This window comes from Triturus cristatus, chromosome 2_2, assembly GCF_964204655.1.
Source record: "Triturus cristatus chromosome 2_2, aTriCri1.1, whole genome shotgun sequence".
NCBI classification, from domain to species: domain Eukaryota; kingdom Metazoa; phylum Chordata; class Amphibia; order Caudata; family Salamandridae; genus Triturus; species Triturus cristatus.
Window position 1 is genome coordinate 1,089,544,910 of NC_140582.1, and position 21,983 is coordinate 1,089,566,892.

At 45.3% G+C, this 21,983-nt stretch overlaps 1 protein-coding gene across 2 annotated transcripts in view; it reads right to left on the minus strand.

Moving 5' to 3' along the window:
- The window catches only part of IMMT (inner membrane mitochondrial protein), a 472,217-nt gene that overhangs the window by 397,623 nt on the left and 52,611 nt on the right, over positions 1-21,983 (minus strand). For both annotated transcript variants that reach the window (XM_085642618.1, XM_085642619.1), the window contains exon 3: positions 7,883-8,072. In XM_085642618.1, coding sequence (XP_085498744.1) covers positions 7,883-8,072 — 190 coding nt within the window. The remainder of the gene's footprint in view (positions 1-7,882; positions 8,073-21,983) is intronic.

Consider the following 21,983-nt stretch of genomic DNA (forward strand, 5'->3'; position numbering starts at 1 on the left):
ATGAACCCTTTAGGGCCAAGGTAATTTGTACCAAAGTTTTTTTTTTTATAAAGTTTCCTTATAATGTACTCAGTCATTTCTGGGTATGGTTGTGACTTTCCTTTGAGATACCAATCTATATCTCGCTTCTAAGCGGCTGTCCATCAGCCTTTAATATGGCACCTCCCACCCAGGCGAGGCACCCCACGTGTGTGTTCTATGACATTAGGCAAGGCTGGATCTGGTGGTCCTTTCTGCACATATGATTAAAGCTATCAATTAGAAGCTCCAGGGTACTGCAATTAGCTGATCTAATTAAGCTCTTCATAGCCTTAGGCTTCGAAGCCCCTTAATAGGTATTATCCTCTTCTATATTCACTCATTCATTTCCAGGATCAACCATTTGAGGGTGATCAATAAGTTGCAAGCAGGTCCCCCCAGCAGACATATTAAAACGTTGGTCTATTTCACTGGCACACACATCCTGTTCCAACGCAGCGCATCTAAACTCTGACCCCATGGCTTCCAGACCTGACCCATGATCCCTGCACATGTTCTCGGGTCACCATAGTCCTCACCAATGAGGATGATGGAGGGAGAACACCTTCTAGTTGATCCATCGTGTGGCATACGAATATTTTGCGAAAGTTCATTAATTTCACAAGGCTGCCTGTTTAATTCCATCTCTCCTGTCCCACTTAGAGAAACCTTTACTCTCATATAAAGCTTTAAATAACAAGCATTGGCATAGCCAATAGGTCTCACCGTTGGGACCTTGCAAGTGTTTAGCCATGCAACAGTTGATGCTGTTGTACCAATGATATTCTGCTGCATAACTAAATACTTAGAAGGTCCCAAATGCAAGACCTATTGGCTATGCCAATGCTTGTTGAATAAGCATTTCCTAACACGTGCACACTGTGGCCTGAAGCCCCCACTGGGCCGGTTGGGATTCCAGAAGCTGTCCCTTTGTTTCCGCGTGCGTGACCTGCTAGTACAGTACACAGTTGTGTGGGTGGTTCACGCTGCAAGCGTGAAGGTGGTTTTTGTTCCTCCCAAAAACACGCGAAAACAGCACCGTTTATTGTGGGAACCATCCTGCTCGTCCGTGAAGCGAAGTGAGCGCCGCAACCAAATAAGGGACGCTTGGTCGGCTCACGAGAAGGAACCTGCAACCTGCTTCGTGGCGCTGCGAAGCGTCACTATTGCTAATTAAAACCACTGATATCTTTATATAAATAAATATTTCAGGAGTAATGTCCAAGTCGGTGGCAGCACCCTCCTACTACACCCGGGTGCCTTCCCTGCATATGTAACCATCAATCAATGAAGATGCATACCCAGAATAATTTTTTTTAGTATACTGCTTCATTTCACGGTTTTGCGGCTTTTTAGCACTGCTAAAAATGTGCAATTTTCCTCCAACTAAATGGGACTCATTGCACCAATCAAATTAGAAATAAATGCACAGTTGGGATCTCTGGGAATCAAGCTAGGAAGCCGATTTCTGCAGTAGGCGCATTGACCTCTCAAGCTATTTTACCCGCAACAATTGAGGGTATCTGCACGCTACTATATTCCAACTCCCTTCTGAAATGTATTGTTCTCAGTTCAGGAAAAATTTGAAAATGCCTTGTTCAGATCAACTTTTTACACGCACTATAGGGATATATTATTCTCATAATACATAGCCAAAAACACGTCAGCACCCTCTCCGAAAGCCTTGGCACATTATCCCTTCTTATGAAACACAGCTTCTAGATACAGGTATTAAAATTAATGTGGAATTTATGCTGTTAACTATGAAGGCAGCAATATGCAGTTTGCAATTATTTTTGCAAACATATGTCGAACAGTTAAATATACGTCACTTCCGAAACTATATGTGGGCAACCTGCAGGTAGATCCCTGCTTTTTAGGCGTAGTCTAGAGACAACATTAGCTGTCTCGGTATCCACACATTTTCCATGTATGTAGTGTTGCGCCAACCCCATGTATGTACACATACATACAAACAAGGGCTTTAGGCGAGATGTCTTCATCCATTGGTCTATTCAAGTGTCATTCAGATGCTGCTTCCGCCCAGTACAGCATGGAGCAATGCGTCAGCCCACTTCATCCCTTGACTCCCTTGCAGCATTTTGCCTGATCACCTGTACACACCCACCAGAAAAGAAGTGCACATCAGTACCAGAGGCGCAACTAGAGCCAAATTTCAGGGGGTGGCTAAAAAAAATTCGGGGGGGGGGGCTGAATCTTTAAGCAATAGACAGAGTGGAGATGCAGGGGCTCTTATAAGGGGTGAAACAGCAGCGAGGCCTCATTAACATGCAAATGGTCTTTTAAAGACCTGTGAAGTGCTCGGGTGCGGCTGTGTGTGCCCGGGAAGCTGTCTCATCCCAGGCTGCCACACACGACGGGCGGGGGGGGCTGAAGCCCTTTGAGTCCAATGGGTGTTGCGCGCCTGGCTGCTGGGTCACTCTTACTTTTAGCTTTTGTATAGGTTTGCTAAATGATTTTTAAGTCTCGCCTGACCCAGCGCATGCGCCGGTCTGGCGAGACTTATTGGAGAGGGCTCCAAAAAGTGCTACCAGGCCAGCCTAGAGCTACAGTGCACGTGTGCGGGCGCGCGCACCGGGCTTTACCGCGATTACCTTCACTTTTACGGCCGCTTTGATGTTTGATCGCGATAGCGATCACTTTCGTGGCCGCACGGCCGCTTGGCATAGCCAATAGGTCTCGCTTTTGAGACCTTATAAGTATTTAGTTATGCAACTGTTGCATGGCTAAACACTTATAAGGTCCCAAAGGCGTCTGGCTATGCCAATGCTTGTTCATAATAAAGGTTTGCAAAAATAAATAGGTAAACCACATGCTCGCCAAGGCCAGACCTATTGGCCTTGTCGCCGCTTGATTGTATTGAACTCCACTGTGCAATGAATCCACTCATAAAAGTGACTTGCCAGAGCAGAAAGGTTTCAGGAGAAAGCTGAAAGGTTAGTGCTCGTTTTCATTGTTTAAACAGCAGCTGCAATTGTGCTTCGGAAAATATCTTTCTTGCCGCCTTTGGCAGTAGGTACTGTGACGTCACAATGCAGCTATACTGTAATACCGTATTGACGTAAAACAGTGATACAATTTTCTTTTTTTACGGATCAGAAGTGATGTCACAACCATAAATTACAGTTATTATGTTAGTGATTGCAGCTTCCATGTGTTATTGCTGCATTGTATCTATTGATCCAGTTTATCTGTCACGCAGCGCTTCGAAGCAGCTGTAATATGGCATATACAGCACGATACAAAAAACATTTAAACATGATGCTTGGCAAAAGATCCTGCTCTGAATATAGCATTCCTAAATAGACCGCAACTGACAAGCAGAAAAGACACATAGTGCTGCGATGCGCCTCTTCACACAACTGTCAGTTGTGGCTTTCTATCAGTCAAGTCCAGCGCAAAAGACGTGTGCACAGCAGTAAAAACACTCTTAGCAAGAAAAGTAAAAGAGCCCCTTGGTTAGCTGAAAGAAAAAGCTGCATACGAAAGATAAGAATGACAGGCGGAATCTTGAAAAAAAGAAGAAAACCAGGTGCGGCTGCACCGGTCGCACTGCCTGGTAAACCCACGCAGAGAAAGGACATCTCAGCAACTCCACTGGGAGCTCTTTTAGAGTAGAATTACTTAAAACTATTGGAAACAAAGCAGAAGCATACATACACGTTTACACAAACCGGAAACCTACTGTGCATTTTCGAGTGGTCGCGGAACTTCTACGCCATCCAAACAAACATGTGTTAATCTTACAAGCCGTTACACCGCTCACAACTCAACAGACTGCACATATGGACCGCCTAACCCTAAAATTACACCTTTCACCTGAAAATGAAATTCACTCTTTGGTTTACTTAGATTGCAGAAATGTGATATTATACATATGTCCACACACATTTGTGCTTTGTTTTCACCCTGAAACGGAGATTTACGGCCTCCAAGGTCCTTCAAATATTAACCCACCCCATATTGTACACAACGCCACAGTGCACACCCCTGCATGCACAGGGACACGAGACGTGGTACATGGTCACAGTGGTTTACACAGAGCCGGCAGTATCTGCAAGCTGTATCTAAAAACCACCATGTGTGGTAATTTACTGTGCGCATGGGATCAGGAGAGGGGCAGCGCAGGCCAACGAAACACACTGGACAAAATCTTTAGAAAAAAATAGCACGCGAGTGGTGCACGCGCACGACACAGCGAGCCATGTGTTTGGAATTATCGCGCCCGTGTCTGGGCACGATAATTCAAAACAAATGGCGCCCAAAGGGGCTTTCAGAAGCTCACCATACGCGAGAGAGTGAGTGAGTGAGTGATTGTGTCCTATTGCTTGCGGTTACCCACGTGTGGTGAGCTTCTGAAAGCCCTGGTGGAGCAGATAAAACGAAAATTTTGTATACCTTCTCTATTTGCATGAAAATACTAATTACGTAATCAATTTACACATTAACCTGTATTAATTGGTTGTAGTGGTATAACTAACCAACATTACACCTTAATAAACACGAATTACACGCGGGACTAAATGCAAATTGAATGGCAAATAATTCTAATGACTAATTGCGGTACGCATATTAACGATAGAATGTGTTATGCTAGAAATTGCATGATTTATGTTGCTTTTGTAATGGTTTGCGTTCCTGGTATGGCGGAATGGTGAGTATTGTTGCTTTAAGTGCTGCTATAGCTAGGAAAATACTAATATATAAAGGGATTAGTGTGGGTTTAAACATTAGAATCTTCATTTTCGTTAATTAATTACTCTTTATGCTTGTTTCGCTTAAGTTGGCATTCGGGCCTACTAGGCCATGATATTCAAAATGGAGTTCGGAAGTGGCCACTGCCCTGTGAGCGCGATGTCTACTGCGCAGACTCGGATGATTCTGAAGATCTCCAGGCGTACTCCAACCAGGGCACTGTGTTACTCGTCAAGGATAGGAACGTGGAGGGCTGCCAGAACTAAACTAGTGTGAATGACAGAGAAGACAAAGGCCTGCATATTGATACTTCGGACCCTTTCGCATGAGAACAGTCCAAACCATGGGATGACATCTTCGATCCCATGAGAACCAAGGAACTCTGTGAATCACGTCTGATATTGTATAATTTGGTGGCTTAGCCAATCTCAGTCATTCCCAATTCAGCAAATGTTGCATGTTACCCAGAATTGATTATAAAAGGGGTTTAGTAGAAGAGGGTGGAGGCTAGTGCGGTTCAGAAGTGTGACCCGAATCTCCGTTGATCGATTTGCTTGCACGATTGTCTAGTCTTTGGATATCTTTGGGACTGTGTCGTGTCGAGCGCCAAGAACTTTTCTCCGGACTAATTTGGGTCGTGGCCTGCATTCGACTGGATGGTCCTATCAGAAGGGATTTGATTTATGCAGGGCTGACAGATTTCGGGGAAATGGTCGCCAGTATCAGAAATTAGGTAACTATAATTGTCATATTGATCTGTGCCAATGTTTATTGAAAATTCTGATTGATTACAATACTGATTATGCCAATGAAGGTGAATTTAATTAGATAAACTTAACATTTATTAACGGAAAATAGGTTTGTGATTCTTTAATAAGGTATTGATTAAGGTTCCGAAGTTTAAGATGTGTTTTAGCTGGTTCTAAATCACCATCAACCAGTCCAACTAATTGGTCCATCGACCAAGTGGCGGAGTACCTTGATGTTAAGGTTAGGAGTCTATCGATAATAAGGATATTTGTATTATAATGTAAATAGGTAAAAAGGTACCCCCACGTGTCCAGCGCTTCTGTCCTCCTGTATCCAGATTCGGAGTGAGACGTATGTGTGTTGGTGTTATGGGCCCCACCAATGAATGAGTGTATGAATGAATAGGCGTGGTGACGGGTCTGTGATGCAGGGAGGATATGTAAATTTGACCTTTTACGCTAGATCACCCCTTACAATAAGTCTCGCAGAGCAGCGCATGCGCGCTGCTAGGCGAGACCTAAAAATAAATGAGCGTAGGTCTGAAAGGAAACTTAATGTAACCTTTCTACTGTATGTAGTGAAGTAAAATAAACAGTAAGTGACAAATTGACCTTTACATTTATATAGCGCCTCATTCCCCTTGACAAGATGCCTAGGCGCTTCAGGCTGGCAGATAGCACGCTGCACCACTGAAGGCACCTCCCTCCTCAGTGACGCAGATGTCAGTAATGAACAACTAAAAACAACTGCAATTTGGGGAGGTACAACGTGCCCCCCATCCCCAACACAGGCCGAGCAGTCGCGGCCTCCTGAGTCCAGCTCTTGCTACAAAGCCCTGCCTTTGTACAGAGGACTGAGGCAGCAGCTCTGCGATCTGAATAACGTCAATGAATGCAGCCTCACAGGAGGGGGACTGCAGGTGAGAGCTTTATGCATAACTAATGCGGCCTTAATGAAGGCTTAATGCACAGGGCACCCCTGCGAGCGTGCTGCCATGGAGGGGCCATCTCTGCTGCTGCTAGCCTTGGACACCTCAGCTCACTCAAAGATCTGAAGGAACAAAGGGGCAGGAGGGGGGCAACGGAGAGGTCGAGGAGAGGTTTGGCGGGTGCTGGGGTGAAGAGAGACCAGGCTCGCCTCTTAATAAGCGGAGTCTCTGAAGGGAAGATCTGAGGATCAGCAGGCATGACGAAAACGAGCGGGGCAGTGGGTGGGGGTATTTGAAGTCACGGACAGCAGGAGGGTGGTGAGACGGCACATACAACAGGAGGGAGGGGGGGAGTAAAGAAGGCACCAAAGCATGTCGTGCCTGCAGTAGGACAGCTGCCATTGTCAACAAAGTAAATAGTGCTCACCCACTAGATAAAGCATGCTGTGCTACGAGCTAAGTAAAAGGTCCAGTCCTTATGGGCGGCAACAAAAGGAGACAGGGCGGTACCGAGACGGGACTAACAAGCCTCATAATGAATCGGAAGCCAGCGTTTACCAAGGACAATGTCACCAGCCAATTACAAATATGGGAGGAGAGTGGGCGAGGCTACCATAGCACTTCCACAAATAACCCTACTACACCATGCCTCGCAGAACGAGCACCGCATGCTCTGCAACACTAGGCTCGACCTAAAAAAATCAGAGCACTTTAAAATACATTAACATCCGTCTCAGGAAGGTCAGGCAAGAGTGTAGCATTATGCAAGAGTACAGCAACGTATATATAGTTTATGCTTGAATTAGAGAGATCTGTGAACCCTCATATGTGAAAACATTTAGTAAACACTTAGAACAGTGTACATCTAACCAAGTATTCTGCGTGAAAATCTATTAAGGGTTAAGATACAGAATGATGGTTAAGGCGTAGCAGGAATGACTTCATCCGTTCCGGACTCAAATGTATTAAAGGGTGAAATGGAGTTACTTACAATGAAACAAATTTAAGGTAAACAAGACCTGGGGGGGTCCCAGTATCTAAATGGTAATCTATAAACTGTTGGATGGTTTTCAGTCACACAGATATTTAGAGACCGCAAGCAACTCATAAGAAATCAGGTTTCTGATCCGCACTCCTATGGGAAAGTAATGATCGTCACCTGTTTAGGCAGCATAACGCCTTTATCAGCGTACAGGTAGGTGGAAGGGAGCAATGACTGCCACATAGTCAACCAGGGCGATGACCAGAGGGGAAGGGGGTCTACAGTAATTTAACAATCCAGGAGGAAGTCCATTCAAGTGATTTTCCAGTTCTGTTTTTTGCATGCTGGTGCTGTTGACCAAACGATTAAATCTACAATAACAGTTTATAGATTCACTGGATTAGGTTTATGTACATAATACTGCACCTACAATTTAGACAGGGCTGCTAATAGTCAACAAAACAATTACTGCTTAAGAAAAGACTTACCGCTTTTTTAGGCACTGGCAAAGTGTAAGGTGCCGGACCGAGTGCCAAATCAAATAATTTGTCAGAGTAGGGGATTGACTTCTCCACGTTTTCTCGGAAATTTGGGTCCAATTTAGCATAGAAAACTGTGCCACCAACTCCTCCGCCTACAAACAAGAGTGTTCCTCCAACAATTTTCCCTGCTGTAGCACTGAAAGAAATGTAGGATTTTGAAAATTACCTTCATGTGAAAACAGTTCCAATAGAAAAATAAAATCTCTTTTTTTTAACAGTTAGAATTTTTTTCTTTATTAAAGATGACTTTCACAATCAACAACTAAAGACCACAGGCACTTCAAAAATACTAAAATTTGTATACACTTTACCAGGTAGCTGGCACAGAAAAAGAGGCGAACATGAAGAAACAAAGGGCAAAAAGTAAGAGAATAATAACCAGCACAAACAAAACTCTCCCCCAATTCCGCTTCCCTCAATGGAGAATCTGACCAAAGGGCATGGTTGGACTAAAAAAAAAAACACCCTCTCAGGGTGTCTCGTCAAGTAAACAGAAACCACTGTATACTTGACCTAAGTGTTTTCTTCGACCATCCCGGACCTGTGAAGGGAACATCTTGTTCCACTTTTCTCGCAGGCCCTCTTTGCCCTACACAAGGTAAGCATGAACTATTATAATCTACACTATTTATGGTTAATGCATACTGCTTTCTTTTATTCTCAAAGAGGTGACCCTGAATACATAAGGAAGACTGATTGAAAACCACTCAAGACGTTTTCAGCAATGGATAATAACCTACACATATTTATCACCAAGATATATTCTGAAGCCAGTATCACTGCATCTGTTGCTGCCTTAGGAAAGGAAGGTGATCATTTGATCCATGGAGAGCAATAACAGAATTGAGCACTCACAACCAGGCAGAATAACCCAAGCCTTAATCGCTGTGCTGTAGTCGATTATAAATAACACAAATCCGTTTCTTAAAAGGCAACCTTCATCAAAATGGATGTCATCTAGAATCTAGGTCTACCTGTCCATCACCCACATACGGTTTAGTAATATATGGAAGAGTTTATTTCCCTATGGTTGCTTTCAAATACATGGCTCGTTCACGCAGTTTCCTGAATTGTTTTGCTCACATTTTGGAAAACTACATATATAATTATCACGGTCTCTGAAATTATACGTCAATACTAATCACAAAAAGCAGTGCAATACTCTTTTGGCCACACGATAATGTGTGAAATGGTTAACAATTATTTGTGTTTGAGTTCAGCAAGGAGGAACATTCAATGTAAGTTCAAAGCTGTGGCTCAGGACTCAACATCGCATTATGTTTATCTTACCATCGAACTGCTCTTATTTGTTGAAAATAAATTAATCTTGCTCGTCCTTATAGCTAGGAAATCGAAAAAATTCGAAATAAATTTATTGTATATAGTTAATTAAAACCTTTACAATTTTTGAACCGACGATTTACAACTAACTTATAAAACAGTGAAAGAAATACACAAGCATATTGTACAGACCTGTTTAAAAAGATTATCTTTAAATTCTAATAAAAATAGTTACCATATGCTATTTTTCAGTTTTCTGTATTAAGAAACGGGCTTTCTGCAAAAATCTGGAGGCCCTACATGCTACCTGTAGCATGTTGCTGTTCAATGCAAACATGACTGCAGGCCGACATGATCTGATTTGGTGTCTACGAAATGCGTATAATATGTAAAAACGTCTCAAATTGTTCAGCAAAGGACAAATGCACAATAAATGAGTCAAAGTTTCTTCTGCTTGAGCGCATAGTCTGCAGAGTGGAGTTGGCCATGTTTGTTTCCATGCAGGCACATGATCCTTGGAAATGAAAGCACCCATCCGGATTCTGAGTAGCGTAAGTTGCGTAGCTGTTGTGATATGATTGACTAGATATGGTTGAGGGGAACATTTCTCATATGAAGCCAATACCATCCAGCCGTGGTTTTTCTTTGCTAACGTGGCTTTATCTGTAATGCAGGCTATTTGTTTTGCCGCATTATTGGCTATTTTTTAAAAAATTGCAAAAGTATGATTAGTGTTCCATGCTTCTTTCATTTTAAGCTGTGTCAATGCCTCTTCTAGAGCGGTTTTCCAGGCGTTATTCCCTTTGGTATGGTCTATTATTTCTCGCCAACAAAGCCCCATCAATGAGTCCTCTTGGGCTGCTTTTAATTTCCAGCACATTTTCAGTATTGCTGCTTGTCTTGCTGGGTGCTGGTTTTGTAACACAAATTCCAGACGTACTTGTGATACAAACTTCGGGATCTGGAAAATGTATTTAAATAACTCTGACTGTTGCAGATTCAAGAAATTTGCATCTTGACCTCTAAATAATTCTGAGGCGTACGTAAGGGTAGGGAGAAATTTGGCTGAAATGACTTTTAGCAGGTGTTGGTTGGATGGGCATTTCAATTTTGTTTTTAATAAATTTAGAGCAGATCGCAATTTATTGGCCTGGGCTTTTCTGTACAATAAATGGTCTTTTAAAGACAACCTAGAGTCTACCACTACTCCTAAATACTTACATGTGGCGCTTTGCTCTATGGTATTTCCTGCCACGAGCCACTTAAATTTTTGTCTCCCTGAATAAGATGCAAAACAGATGACCTTTGTTTTTTTATAATTGATGAGCAAGCCAAGCTCTCTGATGTATTCATGCAGCCTTGTGATGGCACGCTGTAGGCTCATTGGGGTCTGGCTGCATAAAACAATGTCGTCTGCGTACTGCATACAGCTTATTTTGTGGCGTGCTAGCTTTGGGGGATCAGTCTGAGCTTCCGATATACACTTATAGATAGGATGAAATAGCCATAATAGTTCAGTTCATCGTCATTTTTTGAATTACCCTATATTTCAATCATCTCTAATGCAATTTTGATAAATTAGAATGGCTGTTTACAATATTAACGAAACCACACCTCATTTTGACTGAAATTGCAGATCTTTTTCAAATACACTGAACGAAAAATGAAGGCAATGTGAAATGGTCCATCCTGGTTGTTCTGCTGGTGCTACTCATTCCACTCTTTCAAAGAGGAGCTGCTGGCATCCAGTATCACCTCATTGTAAGGCGGCTCTAACACGCTTTCTTGGTCACGGCATCGTCTGTGATGAGGTGAAGAACTTCTTGCTGTCAATCTAGAGATTTCAGCCACCTCCAGAAGTCAGACCAGTTGTTTTACTTGCTGAATCGGTCACGAACAGGCTGCGCTACTTATCGTTCTCAAACAACCGAAGAAATGTATTCCCATTCTACCTGCCCCTTAAGCAGGCAACCACAATCAGTGTGAAGCACTACATGCGGTTGTTATTCTAGGCGATTACTAGCCCTTATCTCCACAATCACCTGAACCAGCTACATGGTGAATGAATCGTTCACCAGATGTGGTTACATGGCAACTGCTCATACTGCAGACTGATCCAACTTTTCTGTTCGTTGCTCTTAATGGGACGGTTTGTCAGGACACTGAGAACCAAGGCCTGTCGCCGCAGCTTCACGGAAAACACTGTAGCTCCCCCTCTATGATACCAAAGTCATGCTGCATCCCCTGGGTCATCAAATGTAGAAAACCCACCTCTCTACATAGTGCACCACAAGGGGTACACTGCGCAGAGAGGCGGAGGAGACCCTTATTGGTTTACAGAGCCAAAGTAGATAATACGAACTCCCTATTTTTGTGGTAGTGTGGGTGAGCAGTTAGACTTAAGAGGGTAGTACTAAGCTTTTGTTGTACTCAAAGGAAATAAAAGATAAACACACTCAATTAACGCAGTCAAGACCAAATCAGAAAAATAGTACTTCTTTTTACATAAATACTTCGACCAAGAACTTCGGGTACAGGGTAAGTACTTTTCACAATATGGTAAAATCACAGTAAATGTAATAATCTCAGTTGTGCGTAATTAAACAGAATACATTCCCTATGGATGGAAAAAGGCATTCGGAAAATCAAGGAAATACAGTGACTCATGTTGTTGACCTTTGGCAATCGGAAGGTTTGGGGGCCAAAGTCCAAAATTCCAAGGCCAAGTTCTCGGGAGCAGATTTCCCAGGGAGCAAGAGACTTTGTAGCTGGTGTGCTATGAGGAAAGGGGCCTCCTATAAAAGTACAGCAGAGTGACTTGTAAGGAAGTCCAAGGGCTCTCAAGTGAGAGTACCTGTCACAAGTGATCTGGGGTCACAGGAGCTCAGCTGGTTCGGAGATGCCCCGGCCGGGTGGGCTTGGTGCAGTGAAGATGTGCAGCTGGGCAAAGACATGCAAAGAGACACCTTGTGGTCAGGGGCTGGTATCTAGCAGAGACGATTCTGGGTCTGCTGAGCCACTGCTGAGGTGGATCTCTGGATTCCTGATGTCCTTCATGGAGTGCTGGCTCGCTGTAAAGTTGGGTCTCGGTTTTGTAGGTTTTTGCAGCATGGGGTCCGGTACCCCAGGTATTAGTGCCTTTCAGCTCTGGTGGGTCCTGGGGCCTCACAACTTGGTGCAGAGGCAAAGCAGACCTTCCAAAGCAAGTGTGCCTTTGGCTGGCACACAGACGTCAGGGAGCTGGACGACACTGGAACGGACTTCACTGTTTTTTTAGACCCGTGGCTGCAGGGAGATCGCTCTGCTAGTCATTGGCGATTGCAAATTGCTGATGAGAGTGTGGTTTTTGGAGGTCACAAAGTGACGAGACGAGATGGAGGATGGAGTTTGTCAAGTTCAGTGGTGGCAGGCAGGAGTTTGCCCCCCAAAGTCCACCACCAGGTCTGCAGTTCTTAGTCCCACCTTGTTACTTCGCTCGTCTTCTTCTTGTGTCCGTGGATACTAGTTTCAGGGTCTGTGGATGCCACCTAAATACTATATTTAAGGGCGTTTACAAGGGAGTGACAGGTAGTGGCAAATAGGCCCCTTACCTGGGGTGTCTACACCCTGTATTATGCCCACCTCCTGAGGAAGGGGGACATAGCCCTAGCCCAGATTGGAGAAATCGCACCATCTTCAAGATGGTGAGCACTGGAAAGTGCACTTCATCTCGCCTCCAGTACCCGAGGGGTGGGGTGGAGTGGGCAGTGGAGTACACCTCCTATTCTTTCTTTGTTTTCCTGCTTGTCTTCCTGCCAAAAAGAGGTGAGGACAGGAGGGGGCCCTGCTCCTATCAGGAGAGCCTGGGGTCACGTTTCAAAGGGGTAAGGCCTTCGAAGCTTCCCGCCACAGATGGCTCTTCCTGACCAGGGGGATGTGTGAACACCTCTCCCTGGAGAGGTTTATTTCTCGACCTCTGAGCACAGAGTCGCTCACCCCAAGAGGTCAGAACTCAGTCTGACAAACTGGCTTAGAGTAGTCCGAGACCACACTAAGGATTGGTAGATTTCAGGGGACCCCTTTAAGGAGTTCTCTGTGCGCAGTTATTAATAAATCTGACACTGAAACCAGTGCAGGTTTATTAAGACGAGATGTTTGGTACCAAACATCCCATAACACAGTGAAGGCATCATGGAACTGGGGAACATGTGATGACAAGCATCCAGCCCATGTACTCCATATGGCTTCCCAGTTCACTTACAATAGCCAAGAATCAACATGGATATTGCAGGGCCATCTCTGCTCAAGCAGAAATGACCTCACAGGAGATACAGTGCACCCAGCCTTAGGACTAGAAGGCCTGCTATAGGGGTGTCTTACTTATATCCCATGCAGTGTCTATGGGCATGGCACACAGGGATGTGTGTCATGTTGACTCTTCCATTGTGTTTGCGCCAAGGAACGTAGTCTGCAATGGCAGTGTGTATGGGCTTGGTGAGGGGACCCTAGGGTGGTACAATTCGTGCTGCTACCCTTGAGGTCCCTCTTCAGTGCCAATGCCCTAGGTACCAGGGGTACCATTTGCTGAGGACTTAGAAGGGGCACTTAAGTTATGCCAATTGAGAAACAAAAAGGTACTGTTTAGGAAAAGAGCTCTGGCACAGGGGACCTGGTTGGAAGGGGCCCTGTGCACTTCCAGTCGAAGTTACAGTATTATCCAGGCAAAAAGTGGGGGGCTAACAATCTCCAAAAGAGGCACTTTTCTACATTAATGAAGCCCTACTGTTTCACCTTAGATGCAGACCAAGCCGCTGGAGGTAGGTTTGTAAAATTCATGGACAACAATCCCGATAAATCCTGGAGGTGAAACATGGGATTTGTACTAGTCGGGGGTGGGGGGTTGGGATGATTGTCCCAATATTCCGAGACCAACGGTCCTTTCAATCACATACTTAGTTTGCCTTTTTGCTTTGCTTAACACTCTGCAGGCTTCATTTTAAGATTACAAGCAAGTTAGTATAAGTTTTCTACTGTTTTGAAAAGGCTTTTTTGTTTTGCATTTCCCTCGCTTGTTTTGAATTAGGCCATTTGCTTTGAAAATGCTGGTTTATTTTGTAATAGCCTCGTTTATTTTGAAAGGCCTCTTCATGGCTTTGAAATATTATAACAATATTTTGTTTTAGTTTAATATGGTTTCTTCTCTGGGAAGTAGCAACACTGAATATGTTCTATAAAGGGCTAGAGCAGTGGTACTTAACCCTTTGACTTATGTGCACCCCCACTTAATCATCGGGTTTTTTTTTTGCAATGACCTACATGCAGGGATCATAGTAAATTTGAACACCCTTCCCCATTTCACAGAGACACTAGAATACTGCAGAAAGGCTTTTATGGGTGGCCCAGGACATTTGCTAGAGGAGAGAGGGCCCTCATTACTGCCTGCCTGTAGTGCCTGGTCAACCCCTGTCAAGATCAGGACGTATTTGTGATGTGTAGAAGTGTTGTCCTGAGTGCACTGATCGTGTGAAAAAGAAAGCAGTTACTTACATGTAACTCCAGTTCTCCAGTATTGGGGTCTTTCGTATAGTCACATGGTTGAATCATTCCTAGTTAACCCGGGAATCTACGGTAATCTTATACAGCAGGAAGCACTGTTAAAATGGCCATAGGCGTCAACAACAGTGTTTGTTTAGATAGCATACCCACCACATTTGAGGCAACCCAAACTTCAGCCAATGAAGTTGAAGTTCCAGCTCTCCAACTCCCCTTACAGGGCAAGATAACTCAGATTCTGTCAGGATCCGGAGGTGAGGATTATGCCGTTCTTTCTTCGTTTGATTAACCCCTTCGCTGCTAGGCCTTCCCCCCCGCCACCGCGCTAAGCCTTTTTTGGGCTATTTGGGGTAGTGCGCGCTTAGGCCCCTGTAACTTTTTGACCACATAAGGTATCCACGCCAAATTTGCGTCCTTTTCTTCCAACATTATGGGGATTCTAAAGATACCCAGAGTTTGTGGATTCCCCTGTTGGGGTCCCAGAAATTAGCCAAAATACAGCATTTTTTTGTTTTTTGCGGGAAAAATGGGCTGCAAATTAAAGCGTCTGGGTTTTTCTCTGCAAATGGTATCAAAAAAGGGTTTGTGGGGCTGAAATCACCGTTTTCCCAGGTTTTAGGGAATGACAGACTTTTGTCAGAAAACCAACATTTTTTACACAGGTTTGGCATTTTTCTGGGACATAGCCTTTTTTTGCTATTTTTTGTGCTTTCACATTTTACAAAAGTAGATAAAATTCTGAATTCAGCAAGGGGTCATTTGTGTAGATCCATCAAGGTTTCTTTATAGAAACTAACAGTTAAATATAGGAAAAATTGAAAAGTAGTTGAAAAAAACAGCCTTTTGTGTCAACGTTTTTACCTGTAACTTCTTCCAATTATGACAGCTCTTTGAAAGCAATATACCGTTACATCCGCTGGACCTTCCTGGTTGTGGGGATATATAGGACTTGTAGGTTCACCAAGAACCCGTCGAACTCGGAGTCAAAAACTGAGCAGCAATTGCAATGGTTTTTTATAATGTTACGGGTATGTAGCAATTATTGTGGGAAAATGTATACATGGAAAAATCGGTATGAAAGACACCTATGTATTTCTGAAATGGGAACAAATTATAGAGTTTAGAAAAAGTACATATTTGCACATTTTCGAACTTGGGAATACTCATACTAGCATGAGAATTATCGGTCATTTTTCAAAATGACTTTTTTTACACAATGTCTTTCATTTGGAAGAAAGAAATGCATCAAAAATCAATAGGTAATAACAGTTGCTTTACAAATCTGAATTACCCTAAGTCTCCCGATAAAAATGGTACCTCACTTGTGTGGGTAGGCATAGTGCCCACGACAGGAAATGGCTCAAAACCCAACGTGAACACACCACATTTTCACAATGAAAATGTACGCTTTTTTTGCGAAGTGTCTAGCTGTAGTTTTTTTTAAACTAGCTCTGCCGGCACCTAGGGAAACATAGCAAACCTATACATTTTTTAAAACTAGACACCCAGGGGAATCCAGGATGGGGTGACTTGACTGCCTCCCACCAGGTTCTGTTACCCAGAATCCCTTGCAAACCAAAAACTGTCCAAAAAAAACCCACATTTCCCCCACATTTCTGTGGTGGAAAGTTCTGGAATCTGCGTGGATAAACAGTTTTCCACCCACCCCGCGTTCCCCAAAGTCTTACGAAAAAAATGGTACCTCACTTGTGCGGGTCGGCCTAGTGCCCGTGACAGGAAACGGTGCAAAATGCAACGTGGTCACACCTCAATTTCACAGTGAAAAATGACCCTTTTTTGGCAAAGTGCCTAGCTGCAGTTTTTGAACCCTAGCTCTGCCGGCACCTAGGGAAACCTACCAAACTCACACATTTCTGAAAACTAGACACCCGGGGGCTTCTAGGGAGGTATGGCTTGCAAGGATCCCCCAACTATTCCTTACCCAGAATCCCCTGCAAACCTCACTTTTAGCTGGAAAAAAAATAATCACTTTTTTCACACATTTTTGTGTGGGAAAGTTGTGGCATCACCAGGCTCACTCAAATTTCCCACCACCCAGCGTTCCCCCAGGTCTCCCGGTAAAAATGGTGCCTCACTTGTGTGGGAGGCCCAAGTACCCGCGACAGGTAAGGGCCCAAAACATGTTGATGTCGCCTCACTACGTTTTGGGCCCTTGCCTGTCGCGGGTACTTGGGCCTCCCACACAAGTAAGGCACCATTTTTACCGGGAGACCTGGGGGAACGCTGGGTGGTGGGAAATTTGAGTGAGCCCGGTGATGCCACAACTTTCCCACACAAAAATGTGAAAAAAGTGTTTTTTTCCTGCTAAAATTAAGGTTTGCAGGGGATTCTGGGTAAGGAAACGTAGGGGGATCCATGTAAGTCATACCTCCCTGGAATCCACCGGGTGTCTAGTTTTCAGAAATGTGTGGGTTTGGTAGGTTTCCCTAGATGGCCGCCGAGCACGGGGCCAAAAACCCAGGTGACCCCCCATGCAAAACCAGGTTGTTTGGTGATAGGCAATTTTGATGTCGCCTCAATACATTTTGGGCCCCTGCCTGTTGCAGGTACTTGGGCCTCCCACACAAGTGAGGCACCGTTTTTATCGGAAGGCTTTGGGGAACGTGGGGTGGGGGGGGATTTTGTGGATCCACGCAGATTTCAGAACTTTCCACGACAGAAATGTGAGGAAAATGTGTTTTTTGGGACAAATGTTTAGGTTTACAAGGGATTCTGGGTAACAGAACCTGGTGAGAGCCAGTCAAGTCACCCCATTCTGGATTCCCCAGGGGGGGGGCTAGTTTTTTAAAATGTATAGGTTTGCTAGCTTTCCCTATGTGCCGGCTGCGCTAGGGCCCAAAATCGACAGGTAGGCATATTGCTAAAAACAAATCTGTGCCTAGTCTGCTTTCTACCGCCCGGGGGGGGGGGGGGGGGGGGGGTTCGGGATATCGGGGGTGAGGTTGCCCTGATATGCCCCCAAGGGGGGGCAGAAACACTGTGGCTATTTGTTTAGGGGGTGGGGGCATGGGCATGCACGTTTTGGGCAGCCCCACTCTAATTCAAATTTTCCCCGAAAAAAACCCTGGCGTCTAGTGAGCTTTTTGCCCCCCCCCCCCCCCCCCAGGTGGGGCACATTGGGGGCTAATGCCCCCATCTGCCCCCCGGGGGGGCTGACAGTCCACTAGACTCCAGGGAGTTTTTTGGGCAAATTTTAATTAGGGTGGTGGTTGCCAAAAACGGGCATGTCAATGCCCCCACCCTAATAAAAATGTGCCCAAAAAAATCCCTGACGTCTACTGGGCTTTTTGCCCCCATATGCCCCCAAGGGGAGACAGGAAGGCTGTAATTTTTGCAGGGGAGGGGGTGGGGGCATGGGCATGCCTGTTTTGGGCTGCCCCCACCCTAATTCAAATTTGCCCCAAAAAAAATCCCTGGCGACTAGAGGGCTTTTTGCCCCCCCGGTGGGGCAGATTGGGGGCTAATGCCCCCATCTGCCCCCCAGTGGGGGAAGAAAGCCTATTAGATTCCAGGAATTTTTTTTAGGAAATTTTAATTAGGGTGAGGGTTGCCAAAAACCGGCATGTCAATGCCCCCACCCTAATAAAAATGTGCCCAAAAAAATCCCTGGCGTCTAGTGGGCTTTTTGCCCCCACAGGGGGGCAGATTGGAGGCTACTGCCCCATCTGCCCCCCCGGAGGGGAGGAAGGCTGTAATTTTTGTGGGGGAGGGGGTGGGGGCATGGGCATGCCTGTTTTGGGCAGCCCCCACCCCAATAAAATTTTGCCTAAACAAAATACCCGATTAGTGGGCTTTTTGCCCCACCCCGGGGGTGCAGATTGGGGCAAATGCCCCCATCGGCCCCCCGGGGGTCAGAAAGCCTACTAGGCACCAGGAATTTTTTTGGGCAAATTTTATGTCAATGCCCCCACCCTAATAAAAATTTGCCCAAAAAAATCCCTGGCGTCTAGTGGGCTTTTTGCCCCCCCCCGGTGAGTAGATTGGGGGCTACTGCCCCATCTGCCCCCCAGGGGGGGCAGGAAGGCTGTAATTTTTGCGGGGGCACGGGCATGCCCATTTTGGGCTGCCCCACTCTAATTCAAATTTGCCCCCCAAAAAACCCTGGCATCTAGAGGACTTTATGCCCCCCCCCCCCGGCTGGGGCAGATTGGGGGCTAATGCCCCCATCTGCCCCCCAGGGGGGCTAAAGTCCACTAGATGCCAGGGAGATTTTTGGGCAAATTTTAATTAGGGTGGGGGCTGCCCAAAACTTTTACAGTGCTAGCTGCTGCCTGTTGACACGGACCCCGACAGTGCTTGTCTAGTCTAACACATATAAAGGGCGTATGGTGTCTTATGAGGCCTACAGTCTCCCATAGTGAATAACTGTAGGGTTCTCTACTCCGAATCTTCTGTGTTACCCCCAGTTATCGATTGCCCTCTATATCTGCATACAAGTGTGTTTACTCAACTTAAATCATGGAAGTGCATGAGGAATCCTATGCTGAGAAGAGGAGGTATCCTACTTCACAGTAATAGAGGAGTTCTGTGAGGCAGTACATGCCTCTGTTCACAAGGCGGTCTCGGACGCGGTGGCGGCCTGAGAGAGGAAGCTTCTAGCTATGGTACAAAAGGGCCTACAACCCCTCGTCCCAAGGGAAGATCTACCTGGACCCTCGTCCCCCCTACCTCCAGGGCTGCCTGACGCCAAACCTGAGAACCTGTGCCCTTGCTCACAGACCCCTGGGGTGGACCTGGATGCATTCGCCAGGCTTAAGAAGGCCTTCCTTGGCCAAATGCCACCCCCTTCCCTGTGCTGATGCATTAGGAGACCTGCATAAGCCAGGGTCTGATCAGACCCTCTCCCTGTATCGGACAGATCCCTAGCGGGGTCCGATGGGGAAATCGAACCACGACATGTCATGGGGACCGACTAACCCCCTCTACCACAGAAGGGCCCCGCGATCCAGAGTACTGATCCCGAAGAACTGATGCATCCTCGTTCGTCCGTATGGACCTCTGCCGATAAAGTCGCCACGTACGCGGCAGGTAGGATGCGCAAGCCTCTTGATAAGGAAATACGCAACCGTCTTTGGACAGAATGCCCCCTTCCCTCGCTGGAAGGCAAAGTAGCCATAACACCTGAAATTGACCTCAGAACGGTCACCTTTCTGACCAAGTACATTAGGTACTCGATGAAGGGCATGGGGTCATGCCAGGATAAGCTCCTGCACATTAGAGGGCCATTGACAAAAATCCTGAACATGGAGGAGGATGCTAAAGCTTCTGGGCACTCATCTCCCCAGAGGTACTGTCTGGGTGAGCCCAGCGTGTATTTATTTTCCTGGGCAATGCAAACTGTGCCACCTCTACTGAGAGGCACAGATCACTGTTAAATAAAATAGACCTGAAGCTGGGAGATCTGGCGACATCAGAAGCAGGGCAAGTGGTGAAGACCGGGCTCTTTGGTGAACATTTAATCGAGGAGATCAGAAAATATGTCTCAACCTTTAATTCCTTGAACAAAGTGCAGTCCTCCATAAAGCAAATATTGACCCCTCAGGGTTTCTCAGGGGCTGGTTGTGGCAGAGGAGCGCTCGGCTAACCGATACCCAGTCCCAAATCCCCAGTAGATGTCAGACCTACTGGTGGGGTCAATGGCAGAATGCCTCCGGCTTCGGGGGGTTTCTAACCCACCAGTGGGTACTCACATCACAGAGGATTGTGAGGTGGTTCCCGCAGAGGAGGCCCTTCTGCCAACATGCACAGTGAGTCTAATGCTCATTTTTCACAACCACTTTGTGCATACTTGGAACACTGACATCAGACGCCTGGGTTCTGCAGACTAGTCAGGGTTTCCATATAGAATTCTATGGGTTCTCTTTCCAACCTTACCCACCTCAATCTATCCATTTCTCAGAGACGGAAGCCGCCCCTATTCTGAGAATTCAAAGAATGGCTGGCCTTTTCGCCATTTCAAGATAGAGGGTATTCATCTTCTCCGAAATCTACTTAGGCCCAACGATTGGCTGGTGCATTTAGATCTAAAGGATGCTTATCTGATGATCCCAATATTCTAGTCACATCGTTGGTGCCTGCAGATCCAATAGCAGGTAGTAGCTATATTAAAACAGATAGATTTTAAATAAAATCTATCTATGTTTTAATATAGCTACTATGTGTTCACACTGAGTTCTCTCTATCATGTCGTCCTGTTTTCTATGAAATGCTAAACCGAGTGACCGTTTTTGACTGCCTAGGGTTTTTGCCTTCAATTGTACTATTGCCCTGCCCTAGGAGTGCTAGAGTATCTGAGGGGTCCTACATATATTTGCATATGAAGGATATCCTGCTTCTAAATTGAATGATGTACATTTCTTCTTTCCCCTAGGTGTTACGGCAAATAAAGGTTTTTGTTGCGCATCTTTAATATAGCTGCTGCTTAATAAAGCAAGGAAAGAATGGCATAATCCTCGCCTTGGTGTCTTTAAAAGAACTGAAACTTTCCGTCTCGAATGCTAGGAAATCTTCAATTTCACAGCACAAGTATGAGAAGAGTATATAATAATGAACCTCTGACCAAGGAGAATAGAGAGTCACTTGTGAATATATGAAAGATACCAACACTAGAGGACCGGCTTGGAGGTTTGTGCCTAGCTGGAGACTACAGTCAGATATGGTGGCATACAAACATTTGAACTTGGGGGCTTCAGTAGGGTCTTGTGGAACAACTTTGGAAGGCAGATTGTTCCAAGGAAGAAACTAAGTAACCAGCAAATGGAGAATGATTTGAAGCTTGTCTGAAGGGGTGGGGTGGGTTAAAGAGGGAGAGAGGCTGCACACACGTGTAGACCAAAAATAAACAATTTATTAACTATTCATTTAGTAATCCACACCGAGCACAAATAGAATCAACATATCTGATGAGCACAGGAATATGTGAAGCACAGATCCAGACTCTTATTCTCCTCATGGAGTAGTTTAAAGCAGTTTACCTCTATGGTTCTGATTATCCACACAAACTATTGTTAGACCTGGGGATCTCTAGTTGGCAGAGGTAGGTACCACTGTCCAAATAGGGACCCTTACTTCTATTCAGGGTAAGGGGGATACACTCTTTAGATAACCCCTGCTCACCCCCTTGGTAGCTTGACACGAGCAGACAGGCTTATCAAAGGCAATGTGTAAAGTATTTGTACCAACACTCACAGTAACACAGTGAAAACACCACAAA